This window comes from Rhipicephalus sanguineus, chromosome 11 (genome assembly GCF_013339695.2).
Source record: "Rhipicephalus sanguineus isolate Rsan-2018 chromosome 11, BIME_Rsan_1.4, whole genome shotgun sequence".
Taxonomy (NCBI): Eukaryota; Metazoa; Arthropoda; class Arachnida; order Ixodida; family Ixodidae; genus Rhipicephalus; species Rhipicephalus sanguineus.
Genome location: NC_051186.1, coordinates 140466295 through 140481440, shown reverse-complemented (window position 1 = coordinate 140481440; position 15146 = coordinate 140466295). Strand labels below are relative to the sequence as shown.

At 47.2% G+C, this 15146-nt stretch overlaps 1 protein-coding gene across 5 annotated transcripts in view; it reads left to right on the top strand.

Annotated features, from left to right (window-relative positions):
- Window positions 1-15146, top strand: part of LOC119374811 (SH3KBP1-binding protein 1) — a 739328-nt gene that overhangs the window by 257035 nt on the left and 467147 nt on the right. For all 5 annotated transcript variants that reach the window (XM_049411036.1, XM_037645000.2, XM_049411037.1 and 2 more), the window contains one exon: window positions 10782-11075. In XM_049411036.1, coding sequence (XP_049266993.1) covers window positions 10782-11075 — 294 coding nt within the window. The remainder of the gene's footprint in view (window positions 1-10781; window positions 11076-15146) is intronic.

The window sequence follows — 15146 nt, the reverse complement described above, 5'->3', positions numbered from 1 at the left end:
GAAGTTCAATTCAAGCTACTCAGAGTTAAGGAGCATCATAAAGCTTCTGCTTGTCCTCAGTCACGGCCAGGCAACAGTTGAACGTGGAGTCAGTGTGAACCGACAGGTGTGCGTGAAGAATCTCAAGGACCTTTCCCATGTTTCACAGCAGGTGGTGTGTGATGTGGTTGAGAAGGCAAGTGCTTTTCTGCAGGTTCCAATCACCAGGGAACTGAGGATGGCAGTGTCAGCTGCTAGACACAAGTATGGAGCATACTTAGAAGGCGGGAAGAAGCGAAACCTTGAAGCTTCGAAGCAGAGGAAAAGGCACTGCATAAAGGAAGAGCTCGATGGAATGAAAAGATAGAAAAATAGGCTAGAATTGACAACTGGTGACCTTATGGCTTCTGCAGATGCCTATGCGGAAAAAGCAGAGGCAGCAAACGATGTGGCACACATTGTCAAGTCAAATAGTGTGAGGAAGACGGCAAAGAACAAGACTGGTGAGCTACACTCACGCAACGTCCAAATTTAGCAAAAGCTACTGGAGCTCACCTGAAGTGGGGAGCCATGAGTATTTTTGTGCTTTGTGCATTTGAAGCAATTTGCATTGTGATATTTGGTAAAGCTATCTTTATTTATTTTTATTGCGTGCAATACAAACAGAATTGCATTGTGATATGTATAAGTGGGCAGTTATGAGGAGCTGCTTCCTGGAGATTTTTGTGCAGTTGATCCTATTTACATTGTCATGGTAAACGGAAGGGCGCGATAATACGGTACACAAGGAAGAAGATGGACACGGGACGACGCGCTTCCGCACGCTTCTTCCTTGTGTACCGTATTATCGCGCCCTTCCGTTTATCATGACATCCGATGTCATCCCACGTCTTGTGTTAGACGTCAATGTCGGCCAGCATGTCGTCAATGTTGGCCAGCATGTCGGCGATGGTCTTATTTAGACGCTCGGTGAGGCCATTGGTCAGCGAGCGTCAGAAAACAGCGCTCAAAGACGGGACGAAGAAAGGACAGCCTTTCAGCCTTCTTCAGCGCCAAGACTCACAAGGAACTTTGCCCATTCCGGGCCATCGTTTCTGAGCGCGGAACTTGGCAACGAGAAGTTGGTGTGCTCCTGCAAAAGTTTTTGTGCCTCCTTGACATCGATGACCCCTTCCTCATAAGGACCCCAGGTACCATTTCCGCCTTTCTCCTGGATGACTGTCCAGTGGGTGCTTCTGCTTTTTCAGTCGATGTCAAGGACTTATATTATTCGTTACCTCAGAATGATGTGTGTGCCGAAGTTGGTAATTGCATTGACAGATACGGTGTTGTTAAGTTTCAGAACGCATGTGAAATTGCCGTCGACAAGTTTTTAGTTTTTAAAGTTTTACATGCAATCCACCTTCATCAGTTTAGATGATAAGCTTTTTATTCAACGGAAAGAAGTCTGCGTAGGCTCATGCATCACTCCTGTTCTCAGTGACAGTTTTATAGCCAGCTATGACTGTAATCTCAAGAGCAAGCTCAGACAAACTAGCACGGTAAAGCTGATGCGATATGTGGATGACTTTTTAATTTTTGTAGCACTAACTCTTGTGACATGCAGCCTGCTGCAGAAATTTTTGACGTGTTCCTCACGGAATTACATCCATTTGAATTGACCACTGAGCATCCTTCAGACAATAGGCTACGCTTCTTGGACTTGGAACTTTTGTTCTCAAACAGCCATGTATGTTGGGGTTATGCGCCTAGGTCTCTAAAGAGCCTTCTCCCTTTTTCTTCTGCACATACAAATATTCAAGCACGGTATTGCAAGGGCTTGCATGAAGGCGGCGCTTGAGAGGTCCTCTGACCACCAAGTCGAAGCGAGTTTTTGTTCTGAAGTAGCACGGCTGAAGCTTGCAGGTTTCCCAAGAACGCTTTTGACCAGCATCGCAGAAAGCCTCGTATCTGGTTTTAAAAGCAAGTGCCCATCAGCTGTTGAATCAGGGGGACACCCGCAGAAAAAAGTAGTGGTCATTCCTTATGTGCACAAGGTGGCACATAATCTTAAGAAAGTGGTCAGCAGGGCAGGCGTTAGGTTGTTGTTTTCTGCCAGAAAAATCCGGCAGATCCCAGGCACTGTGGGAATCGATGTAATGCGAAACAGCCAGCAAAGAGCTGCATACATGTTTGACTTTGAGCCAAATGAAATCATTCATGCCATGCCATCTAGTTCACTATATATCGCATGTTTGCCATGCACCCATGCATCCACAATCTGGGATATGCCATGCTAATGAGACATATAGTCTGGTATGTACAATGCATGACCTGTCGTTTATGTTCATCACGCACTCGTGTCATGCCATACTAGTTTTGGTATATATCCAGTTAACAAAATGGCCGGAAGCGCACCGTGACAGTGTCATGTAAATCATACCATACATGACATGCATAACATGATTCGCATGTTAGGACCTGTCATTTATGTTCGTCATACAGTCACATCGCACAATACCAATTTTGGTGTATATCAAACGGGCGAAATGGCCGCGAGTGCACCATGAGTATGGCATGTAAATCATGTCATACATGACATGCATATCATGCAGGGGTGAGACAGCTGCGCATATTGCGCATTTTTGATACGATTCCGTTTTCCTGCGCCAAGCTGCTCCGAAAGCATAAAAATTGCAAAAATTGCGCCGAACTGCGCCGAAACGACCCCGCAAGCAAGAATTTTCAAGCCTGCATCAGTTTCAGCATGGGAAAACGTAACTTTAGAAGCAGCGCCAGGGATACGTTCGCAGAACATGTTAACGCGCCCAAGCGTGTCCTTCTACGCGCCTTTGTAATGGAGGCTTCCATAGTGCTGTGGTAATCGCCTCTGAGTGGTTGTAAACAGTCAACTGCCGATTTTTCGGACTCCCTAGGGACCGCGAAATCGTCCGAAAAATCGGGCAGACCGAAAAAACAAATTCATGCTTTTTTATTCCGCTTAAGCGGTCAAATCGCCACAGCCACGTCCGAAATAGCTTTAATGCCTCCCAGTACAATTATCAGGCATTTTAGTGCGCGCCCACGCTCTCGCAAATACATTCGGTACCTGCCGCGAACCCCGCTTAACTACGTACGTGCCAACCGCCACTTTTACATCTCGTGATGAGCGCCGCTGATAACAGCAAAGCGCGGAATAGATTACGGCTATCTCACATGAAGCGTTTGTAAACGATGACGCGGAACACAAAGACTGTGGCGGAAGAGCGGACGACTCGTCCGGCATTCCCCGATGCGTGTGCGCATATGCGCACACACATCGCCGAATAGCCGCCGATACGCAGCATTTGCTGCCGTATCAAGCCGATCGTTTCTAGTTGTGTGCAGTACATCGCCAACTAAACTGACGCCGTCACTTTACTGTTGCTGTATCGTACGCACGCATTTATCATGAAAGGGTTCGTGATGCGCACTTAGTTCTTGACCGCACACGGGCGTGGCAATGGCGAGCTGGTTTCGTCCGCGAAGGCAACGCGTCTATGCAGCGCACTTAGCGGTCTCGCACAAAGAGGCAGCAGCAATGGCGGCGCGGCGCATTTGGGCTCTCGCCTATTAAATGCGTGCAGTACGCATGCAACTGCGCTAGGCCACGTGCACTACCGAGCAGTTAACTGAAGATGCTTATCGTAAGGGTTGTCAGCGATTAAGTCGTACCGGAGCGTTTGCCAGCTGCCGCCATCACGCCTCCGTGCATTTCCGCTGCTTATCCGTAACATCGCCGCACGGCGCCGCGATAGCGGCCCCTTTGAATTTCTGGTCTGCTTCACCCCATAACGCTTCGGCATTGCGGCAAAGCTGACTTTCGGACTCTGCTACTGTCGCACACAGATCGACTCGCGTACGCGCTGGTTCAAACCTAAGAGATGATTGACGCGGCAGAGGTGAGGGCTCCAATTCATGCCTTTCGGACCCACAATTCGGGCAGAAAGTCCGAAAAATCGGACACCGAAGAGTTTCAGCGTCCGAAATTTCGGACGTTTTTATACATTGACGTCCATGGGGCTGGTGACGGTGCCGCGATAGTGTCCGAATTTTCGAGCATGTCCGGAAAATCGGGCGTCCAAAAAATCGGCAGTGTACTGTATATGTGACCCCCCCCCACCCCCATGCGTTCATCGGTGGCCGCCATACCGCTTTTGTTCTTTTCTGATGTTACACGTGAAGGCATCGCCGCAATCGCGTGCTAGTAAGAATCGTTCATTGACCATTCAAAGACCTACTGCTATGTGACTACAATTCTTGTGCAATCAGATTTTTTTATTATTTGAAAAATGTGATGTTTTTTCTTTTTTTATTTTCAAATGTAAAGTGAACCTAGTTAAAAAACTTTTTCATCTATTTCATATGTTGTTACCCGGGTTATATAAATTGCGTAGTTTGTAAAAAGGTAGTGTACTTCATACCTGGCAATAATCTGTTAAAAAAAAAGCTTTCTCCAAAGGCTCTTTGAACGTTATGTGTATTCTAAGCCGATTAAAATGTGCGTTTCTTCCTCCAAGTTGCTACAAATTTGTTTTTTTCAAGCTCCAAAAACGACATAATAAATGCCACTAACTGCTCCCAAACAAGGTTCTCCTGCTCCTAAATTGAAATTTTGCTGCTCCCAAAACTGCTCCCAAATCGATTTCAGCCGTCTCACCCCTGATCATGGTTTTGATATTAGCACCTATCACTTATATTCGTCATACAGTCGCATCGCGCAATACAAATTTTGGTGTATATCAATCTAGCGAAACGGCCGCGATCGGACAATAAGTGTGGCAGGTAAATCATGCCGTAAATGATATGCGTATCATGAATTTCAAGATCCCACCTGGTATTTATGGTTGTCATACAGTCACGTCGCGCAATATCAATTTTGGTGTATATCAAGCTAGCAAAACGGCCGCGAATGCACCATGAGCGTGGCATGTAAATCATGACATACACGACGTGAATGTCATTGTTTTCATGTTACCAACTGTTGTTCATGTTCTTCATACAGTAACATCGCGCAATACGAATTTTAGTGCATATCAATCTAGCGAAATGGCCGAGAGCGCACCATGAGTAGTTCATGTCGTACATGACTTGCATGTCGTGATTTTCACGTAACCACCTCTTGTTTACGTTCGTCATACAGTCGTGTCGCACAATACCAATTTTGGTGTATATCAAGCTAGCGATACGGCCACAAATGCACTATGAGCGAACCATGTCGTACATGACTTGCATGTCATGATTTTCATGTTACCACCTCTCATTAACTTTCGCCATACAGTCGGGTCGCGCAATACCAATTTTGATGTATATCAAGCAAGCGAAACGACCGTGAATTCACCATGAGCGTGGCATGTAAATCATGAAATACATGACATGCATGTCATGGTTTTCATGTTACCAGCTGTTATTCATGTTCTTCATACAGTCACATCGCACAATGCCAATTTTGATGTATATCAATCTAGCGAAACGGCCGCGAGTGCGCCATGAGTGTGGCATGTAAATCATCTCGTACACCCCGCAGGGGCGTCTGCGCAAACAGGCGTTTGATGTGTAGCGTCACAACGGACCCGAGCTAATAGGGGGTCTCTCCCTAGACCCCTCCAACGCCCCGCCGTGCGTGGCTTTGCCATGTCCGGGGAAAAGGGGATCCTGGGGGTTGAGCCGACGCCGGGTGACTGGACCTTTATGGCCCCCCGGCAGAGGCAACACACCCCTTTGGCCCCGGCTTCATGTAGACGGCACCCCTGGGCTGACCCACCCAGGGGAAACTGGCAGTCGCCTTTTCCTGTCTCTCCCTCCCCTCATCTTCGTCTTTCTCTCTGACTTTTAATCTTTCCTGTCTTCTCGTATCTTAATTCAGTTCATTTCCTCTTTTCGCGGCGGCAAGGGTTAACCTCGTGTGGCGAACCAGCCTGAGGCGCATACACATATATCGCGGAATGCAGACACTGCCTGTTTTGTCGTTATGTTGGTCACTGCCTATCCCGGACCCTTTTAATAGTTTCGAAATGCTCTTTGGCGTGGCCACCGTGCGCTATCCGGCGGTCGTGCGAGAGTGCCAGGATCTTCTCTCTACTTTGGTAAAAAGAAAGAAAAGGTTTTGCGATGGGGACTTTAGGCAATATTTGCTGTGGCACTCTATTTCTTTGCTCCGGCGATGGCGTACGCCAGGAGAGGCAAATTTGTACTTCGTGGTTAATGCGTACTACCGTTTAGTGCGTAGTTATGCCGCGTTCCCGGCAAGTACGTATTAACGAGGTTTCACTGTACAGTCAACTGCCCATTTTTCGGACGCCCGATTTTTCGGACATGCTCGAAAATTCGGACGCTCTCGCGGCACCGTCACCAGCCCCATAGACTTCAATGTATTAGACCGTCCAAAATTTCGGACGCTGAAGCTACTGCGCGTCCGATTTTTCGGACTTTCTGCCCAAATTGCAGGTCCGAAAGGCATTATTTGAAGCCCCCACCTCTGCCGCGTCTATCATCTCGTAGGTTCGAACCAGCGCGTACGCGAGTCGATCTGTGTGCGACAGTAGCAGAGTCCGAAAGTCAGCTTTGTCGCAATGCCGAAGCGTTATGGGGTGAAGCAGACCAGAAATTCAAAGGGGCCGCTATCGCGGCGCCGTGTGGCGATGTTACGGATAAGCAGCGGAAATGCACGGAAACGTGATGGCGGCAGCTGGCAAACGCTCCGGTACGACTTAATCGCTGACAACCCTTACGATAAGCATCTTCAGTTAACTGCTCGGTAGTGCACGTGGCCTAGCGCAGTTGCATGCGTACTGCACGCATTTAATAGGCGAGAGCCCAAATGCGCCGCGCCGCCATTGCTGCTGCCTCTTTGTGCGAGACCGCTAAGTGCGCTGCATAGACGCGTTGCCTTCGCGGACGAAACCAGCTCGCCATTGCCGCGCCCGTGTGCGGTCAGGAACTAAGTGCGCATCACGAACCCTTTCATGATAAATGCGTGCGTACGATACAGCAACAGTAAAGTGACGGCGTCAGCTTAGTTGGCGATGTGCTGCACACAACTAGAAACGATCAGCTTGACACGGCAGCGAATGCTGCGTATCGGCGGCGATTCGGCGATGTGTGTGCGCATGTTTGCGCGCACACATTGGGGAAAGCCGGTCGAGTCGTCCGCTCTTCCGCCACAGTCTGTGTTCCGCGTCATCGTTTACAAACGCTTCATGCGAGATAGCCGTAATATATTCCGCGCTTTGCTGTTATCAGCGGCGCTCATCACAAGATGCAAAAGTGGCGGTTGGCACGTACGTAGTTAAGCGGGGTTCGCGGCAGGTACCGAATGTATTTGCGAGAGCCTGGGAGCGCACCACAATGCCTGATAATTGTACTGGGAGGCATTAAAGCTATTTCGGACGTGGCTGTGGCGATTTGACCACTTGAGCAGAATAAAAAAGCATGAATTTGTTTTTTCGGACTGCCCGCTTTTTCGGACGATTTCGCGGTCCCTAGGGAGTCTGAAAAATCGGCAGTTGACTGTATTTGGTTATAGTTGCGGTGTACAGCTGGCGCGGGCAGGGCTTGCTCACGAATTCCTGTCCTGTCCCCTCGTTGTGCTCTGTGGTGGGCGGCTGGTACCGAGGCCGAAACACGTACAAATTTTATGGACACTTCGCTTTCTTCGCCTGATCGCCATCCTCGGAAGAGGACGCGCACCGATGTAACAGCCAAGTTCTTTACGAACAACAAAAGCACCTTTCCTAGATACCACGTGATTCACAGCGAGCACTCAGAAATAACAGCAAGACATGTTTCTCCCTTCAAAGTCTCCAGAACCCTAACAGACACCTTAGGGCAAGGATATAAGATAAAGAAGCTGGCCAATGGGGACCTTCCTATAGAAGTGCTCTACCAACACCAGTACGAGAACCTTTCAAAATGCACAGCCTTCGAAGACATTCCAGTATCCATTACCCCTCACCGCTCACTAAACACCGTCCAAGGTGTAATTTCTGACGATGACCTAAAATACATGAGTGAAGAAGAACTCCAAAACGGACTGAAGGACCAAAATGTCACGAATGTGTACAGAATAAAAACCAAACGAGAAAACAAGGAAATCGAGACAAAGCACTTTGTTCTCACATTCGCATCGAGCATACTGCCGGACATTGTGGAGGTCGGTTACGCCAAACTCAATCCTTAGTCTTCTAGTTATTTCGCTCTCATGGTTCGGCTCCGCGGTTACTACTTGTCCTAAGTAGACGTATTTTTTTACAACTTCCAGTGTCTCGCCACCTATCGCAAAGCGCTGTTCTCTGCCAAGATTGTTCCACATTACTTTAGTTTTATGCATATTAATTTTCAGACCTACTCTTCTACTTTCCGTATCCAGTTCAGTAATCATAAGCTGTAATTCGTCTCCCGTGTTACTCATCAATGCAATGTCATCAGTGAATCGCAGGTTACTGAGATACTCTCCATTAATTCTTATCCCTAATTCTTCCCAATCTAGGGCACTAAAGAACAGAAGAAGCCTCAAAGCTATGAAGATAAAACTGTGCATAGGCAAAAATCAGATGTATGCATTAAGGGACAAGGAAGGCAAAGTCACAACCAATATGTATAGAATAGTTGAGGTAGCGGAAGGGTCCTAGAGAGATCTGTACAGCAGCAGAGACAGTCAAGATGATAACGTAAGAAGCAGTAATAGCCCAGAAGGATCTGACATCCCACCAGTTTTGACAGGAGAAGTAAAGAAAGCCGTAAAGGGAATGCAAAGAGGCAAAGCCGCTGGTGAGGATCAGGTAACATCAGACCTGTTGAAAGACGGTGGAGAGATTATGTTAGAAAAACTGGCCACCCTGTATACGAAGTGTCTCTCGACGGGGAGGATACCAGAATCTTGGAAGAATGCCAACATCATCTTGATCCATAAGAAAAGGGATGTCAAGGATCTGAAAAATTACAGGCCCATCAGCTTACTGTCCGTCAATTGTCTACAAGCTATTTACAAAAGTAATTGCGAACAGAATTAATGTGACATCAGAGTTCAATCAACCAAAGGACCAGGCAGGATTTCATACAGGCTTCTCAACAATAGACCATATTCATACTATCAATCAGGTGATAGAGAAATGCGCGGAATATAACCAACTCCTATACATAGCCTTCATAGATTACGAGAAGACGTTTGATTTGGTGGAGACATCAGCAGTCATGCAGGCACTGCGGAACCAGGGCATCGATGAAGCCTATATAAACATAATGGAAGAAATCTACAGCGGATCCACAGCCACTATAGTCCTCCATAAAGAAAGCGACAGAATCCCAATAAAGAAGGGCGTACGGCAGGGGGACACGATCTCTCCAATGCTATTCACCGCTTGTTTACAGGAGGTTTTCAGGGCTGATTATTTACGCGTTCACAAAAAGAAGATTGCTGAGGAAAACATTTTTGTTGCGCATATTTTTTTCTTTGCTCTTTTTGTTGTTGCCTACCTCCAGAAGCTACTCTCATAGGCTGAGGATCTTCGCGACACCTGCGAAGTCTGCTTGCATTGCTTTACGCTCCTCAAGGAAAACCTGTCTACATCTAACCGCGATGACGTAGACCAGGCATTCCTTCAGGAAGAAGAAGCGATTGATATCTTGAACAGGCGCGCCCATCTTTTCTCTGATGATTGTAGGCGAGGTTGTAGGCTGCAAACTGTTTACACGTTAGCCATTTAGAGGGCGGCAGCAGCCCACTTTTGCACACGCTAGACACACATAAAATCTGAGAACACATTTTTCTTGACGAAACGCCACCAGAGCAAGGTTTTGCTGCAGCAGAATAATTAAAACTGCGATTTACGCACAATGCAAGCTAATAACAACCATCAGGCGCACTGAAGTGAGCACACACAGCAAGGGTCATTTTGGCCAGTTATATCTTGTAAACAAAGCAAATGAGGACATATGATATTAAAACCGTGTGTCATTGAAATAAGCGCTCTTCGATAAAAAATTGTCGTCAAAATTGAGACCGGAGTTTTTTTTATTTTATTTTTTGAAAATGTACTTTTTGAAAAAACTCACTTTAACTATGTTTTTCTTTTTTTTGCGCTGCCTGTAGAAAAATTATCTTCCGTATAGGTGTTGCAAACGCTCTTTTTTATAGTTGACATTGTTTTCAAGTTTCTGGTTAAAATAGCAAAGGCGCCAAGGTGCCTCTAACTTAGGACCCTTTTTTGATTTTGGCCGTGTTTGCCTTTTTTTCATATTTTCTTCTTTTTGAGGACGGCATAAAAAAGCATGGATGTAATTCACAGTAATGCGTATTAAAGCTAGCAGAAAAAATTTTCGACACATCATTTATAGTTCGCGTTAAATTCGGCCGTGAAATCCGAGCAAAAACAGGAGGCCCGCGCCGCCACCTTCAAATATTTTTTGGCGCGCTGGGAGCGTTTCTTGGAAATAAAACTTTCGGTTCCGTGCACTTTGAATGTGCCCACATAACATATAAAGAACCCAGGCAAAACAAAAATTGCTACCGGACAGGCATGTTCGATCTCTCGTGGAATCACCCATGTACAAAAAGGGTTAGGTATAGTTGCAAGAGAGCTAAACTTTGCAGCTTCACTTGCCCTACATCCCAGTAAGCTGGATTTCTTGATGAGACCTAAAGAATGTAGACTCTGGTGTTCATTGTATCACCATGGGTTCAAAGTGGGTCAAAGTAATTTGGCTCTCAAGTTTGGGTCCGCTTTGTATTGTCAGTTGTGGGAAAATGACACCAGAGAGTGACAGTTGTCTTCTTGGGCCTGCAGATGCGCGGCCAGGCTCAGTTTTTCGCGTGATGCCCGAGGTGGGTGGCTCCCGGCCACCCCCAGCCTCCTCGTCTGGCCACTCACGCAACCCTTCGCTGGATGCCCGGCAGGCATTGTCGTCCATGGTGCCTCCACCACAGCTCTCACGCAGCTCGTCTGACCTGCGCACAGGCGGTGTCAGGGGCCACTCTCGTGCTTCCTCGCTTGACCTCAGGCACTCACGCAACTCTTCAGCTGATTTCAGCCGCCGCGTCCGCGACGACAGTGGCTGGGCCAGCGCGGCACTGCCCCAAGGTGAGAGAGCTCTGGGCACTGGTTTGATTTGGGGAAAGGTTGGCATGATTGTCACCATGTGGGGAAAAATAAACTTCAACAGGAAGTATCGCTGGCTCTAGAATGTTGCCATCAAGCAACAGGAAATTTGTTTAGTTAACCTGGTTACAACATTTTAAAATAACAGCATCATGGGAGCCTCTGCTTGGTTGTCTAATCATCTGCTGCAATGTATGCACTGCTTTAATGATGTCTAAAGAACATTCAGAAGTTCTCATGGTTCTGATTATTGAGTTCGACTAACGTCATCATGTACAGCAGGGGTCTCAAACAAGTGGCCCGTGGACCTTTTGCTAGCGCCCTGCTCACGCATGATTCTTTTCGTGCAGTAGTTTTTCTATTTTCATAATATGCATGTTCGTGAATATGTTTGAGAAGTGACTGGTGTCACACATTTTGTTTTATGAGGCACCCCATACGGTCGCCATGTGTTGGTACATAATCGTGGAACAAAGACTATATTTCAGAATTGGTGGCGTTTAGATTTCATTAATTGTTTAGGTAAGTTTTTATATGTTTCTTGCAATGTGACATCAAATCCCATTCAAATGGCAACGTTAGCCGACATCTTGTTCACCCCCCCCTTTACTCCCTGCTTTAACCTTCTGCACTGTCCCTGCCCTTGCGGGAGACAAAATTTTGTCAGTGCAGCCCGCTACTTGAGGTGAGTTGGAGACCCCTGATGGTACACTGTGATCCACTTATAGCGATATGTAACAATAAATTTTTTCATATTTCTCAATTTTCCTATTATTCTATGTAAAAGAAAAAATATATACAGTAGAACCCCGCTGTTACGTTCCTCACTGCTGCGTTTTCCCGGCAGTTACGTCGTTTTCCGCCGGTCCCAGCATAGCTCCCATAGGATACAATGTATTGGGAACCCCGCTGTTACGTCGTAACTGTCGGACCGTTCCCGTATGATACGTTGCGAAGTGCGCTCGGAGCCGACCGAGTGATTACCAAAGAGAGCCGCCATGGTGCATTTTCACGCAGCTTGGCCTCGTTTGACCGTAATATTAGCCGCATGAGAGGCGCAAGCAACAGAATCTTTCAATTGATGCAAACAAAAGCATGGCCTTCGAGATTCAAATTGCAAAGATGGCGTCTATGACGTAACTGCACGCAAAAGCAAGGCCTTCGAGATTGGCATTTACTATTGACAAAAGAATAGCCTTTGAGATTTGTATTGCACAAACATGGCGTGTATGACGTAATTGCTTGCGAAAGCAAGGCCTTCGACATTGGCATTCACTTCTGCCATCGCGTTGGCGTAGACTCATCATCATCGTTATTTGTCGGAGAGCGGGAGGAGTTCGAGCTGGTTGGAGCTCGCACGGTCGTGCGTGCGGTTCGCGGTCGGACTCGCCGCGCCGGTCGTGATTGCGTGTGCTTAGATCTTTCATGCCTACAGCTGTTGGTGTTAAAAAAATCACTTACGTTGATTACATTTCTGTGGATGAGGCCGTCCTAAGCTCCGCGTTTCTATCCATCGACTAGATCGCGGCTGAGCGCGCCGATTTTCGTGCTGCTCGTAAGAATTGAAATAAAATTCTGTACCACTAAATATTTTGCCGTTTTTCCTGTTTTTCGGCTCTTACGTTTCCCGTCTCTTACGTTTATTTCCTACGGTCCCTTCAAAAACGTATCAGCGGGGTTCTACTGTATAAGGATAGCATTATCGGCAGGGGCGGATCCAGCCACTCATTTTAGGGGGGGCGGTCGCTTGAAGACAACTGGAGAGGGGGGGGCGCTCACTTTTGTTTTTAGTGCTACTGTTATTAAAAGAACCCCATCACAGCATAAATACTGTTACTTTGCACTTAAAGTGGTTCCACTCATTTGTCCTAATCAGTTTTCTAATCTTAATAAATTGGAAGAATTACTACAAATTACGGGCTACCACACGTCAGGTATATATGCCCATTTTGCTGCACTAAGCCTTTGTTAGAAATCGGGTTGCGTGGCCGGTGCGAACACGGCTTGGTGTCTTGCCGGGCAGTCATCAGGATAAGTTGATGGAAGGAAGAAAACTATACAAGTACAGTAGACTCTCATTAAACGGAACCTGAAGGGACCAGGAAAATATGTTCCATTTAACAGGAGTTCCATTTACTGAGAGATGAACAAGGGTGCAGAATACAAGTACGAAACCAATTTTGTCAGAAGCACTTGTTCCATTTAAGCAGCAGTTCCGTTTAGGAGATTTCTGTTTACTGAGAGTCTACTGTAATTTACATTATCCAGATCACAGGGAACAGGCACGGTGCTCCAGCACCGGATTAAATTACACTCAAACCTCATTATAACAAAGTCGCATGTGCCATGAAAATAACTTCGTTATATCCGAAAATTCGTTATAAACGTTTACTTGTAACACTGTAGCTATGAGAAGACTATTCTTCATTTACTTCGTTATAACCGATAATTCGTTATATCCGTGTTCGTTATAACGAGGTTTGAGTGTAGCAGATTGAGGTCCACCCCATTTTCCCTCTCTCCACGCTGTCACCACACCAGGATTCCACCAATCCTGGAACCTTTGTAAGGCAGTGATTCCACTCCTGCGCCAACTGCGCCAAAGTGCGCCAAATTGTATTTACTGCGCCATCCTGATAATATCGACAAAATTTGCGCCAAACTGCGCCAAAGTCTCGGGTTTCGAGGCGTCTATCACCGGCAATCGCACCGCCGACGCGTCAGAACATGTGCAGCTCAATCTTGGGGCTGCCAATAAAGTCGCAGTCATGGACCAAGAATTATTCCGCTGAATAAATAGCGCTCGTGCGTGCGTTCCGAGTAAGCCACGATGCCATGCACGGTGCCGACGCAACTTCTGTTCTGCAAGTCGGCTCGACAGCAAAACGCGCTCTCCGCAGAGGCTCGTGACGTCTAGGCCTATCGGTAGCGAGAAAGTGCGACGGCGATTCATCGGCGGACGTCGTCTGTTCCAGAAACGCTGCTGATAGCTCGTTTCAAGCGTCGCACGGCACGTAAGGAAAGCAATGTTCAGTAATAACTACATGAGTGCCGCTAAAATGTCTGTCACTTCTGTTTCCGGACATCGCGGAATGAAATCTGGGATCGCTCGCAGTAGACACATGGGACAATATCAAATTTTCCTTGCTTCGCGTTTATGGAAGAGCACGCGAACGGTGGAAACACGTTGACACTTTTCCTCAGATATACTTTATCCATGGATCTTCATCCAGAACAGCTTTTTCGTAATTCCTTCCGCCAGCACGTCCGAGTTTGTAATCACTCTGCGGTAAATACCCCCTAAAAGGCCCTGCCGTTTCAAGCTCACGTGCTGGGTTCCAATTCGAATTTTTTGCTTACTTTTTTAAAAATGTCATCTCATTAGTAAAATCATATCTCCTGGTCGGAGCAGCCGCAAATGCGCAGCTGTCAGTAGCGGGCCCGTCGCTGACGGCCCACAGTGAAGCGGCTACGCCATGTTACACGTCCGCCCCTTGCTTTCAGGGGTCAATAGCTAACGGTTAAAAAAACTAAGTTTCGCTTAAGAGCGAAGAAATGAATGCGATACCAAAAAAAATGTATTGTGAAAAGAAGTAAGACTAGCAGCTAACTCTTTTGGATCCGATCTCGCGTAACTCAACAAAACGCTGGTTTAAGGGAATATATCCCCTCCAGGAACCGAAGCGTTTCCTTGCTATGAGTTCTCTAAGGGACTATACACGCGCTATCCGCACACCCGCTCCGCACGTGGAGGGACACCTGCCGCTCGCAAACGGAAAAGGAAAAACCGGTACCGTGTGTGCGACGATTGGCATCGTTCCGGTTTTTCCTCCTCCGTTTGCGGGCGGCAGGTGTCCCGCCACGTGCGGAGCGGGTGTGCGGATAGCGCGTGTTTAGTCCCTAAACGCGAAGTAAGCGTTGAGAGCACAGCAAGTTTACGAGCCGTCTCCTGATGTCTCGAGATAGCGCGCGCGCAAGCGACTGCGCCCTTCGATCGATGCGGTCCCCCCCCCCTTCCGCTCCCCTGGCGTCCCTTCATGCTCCTTACGAAAG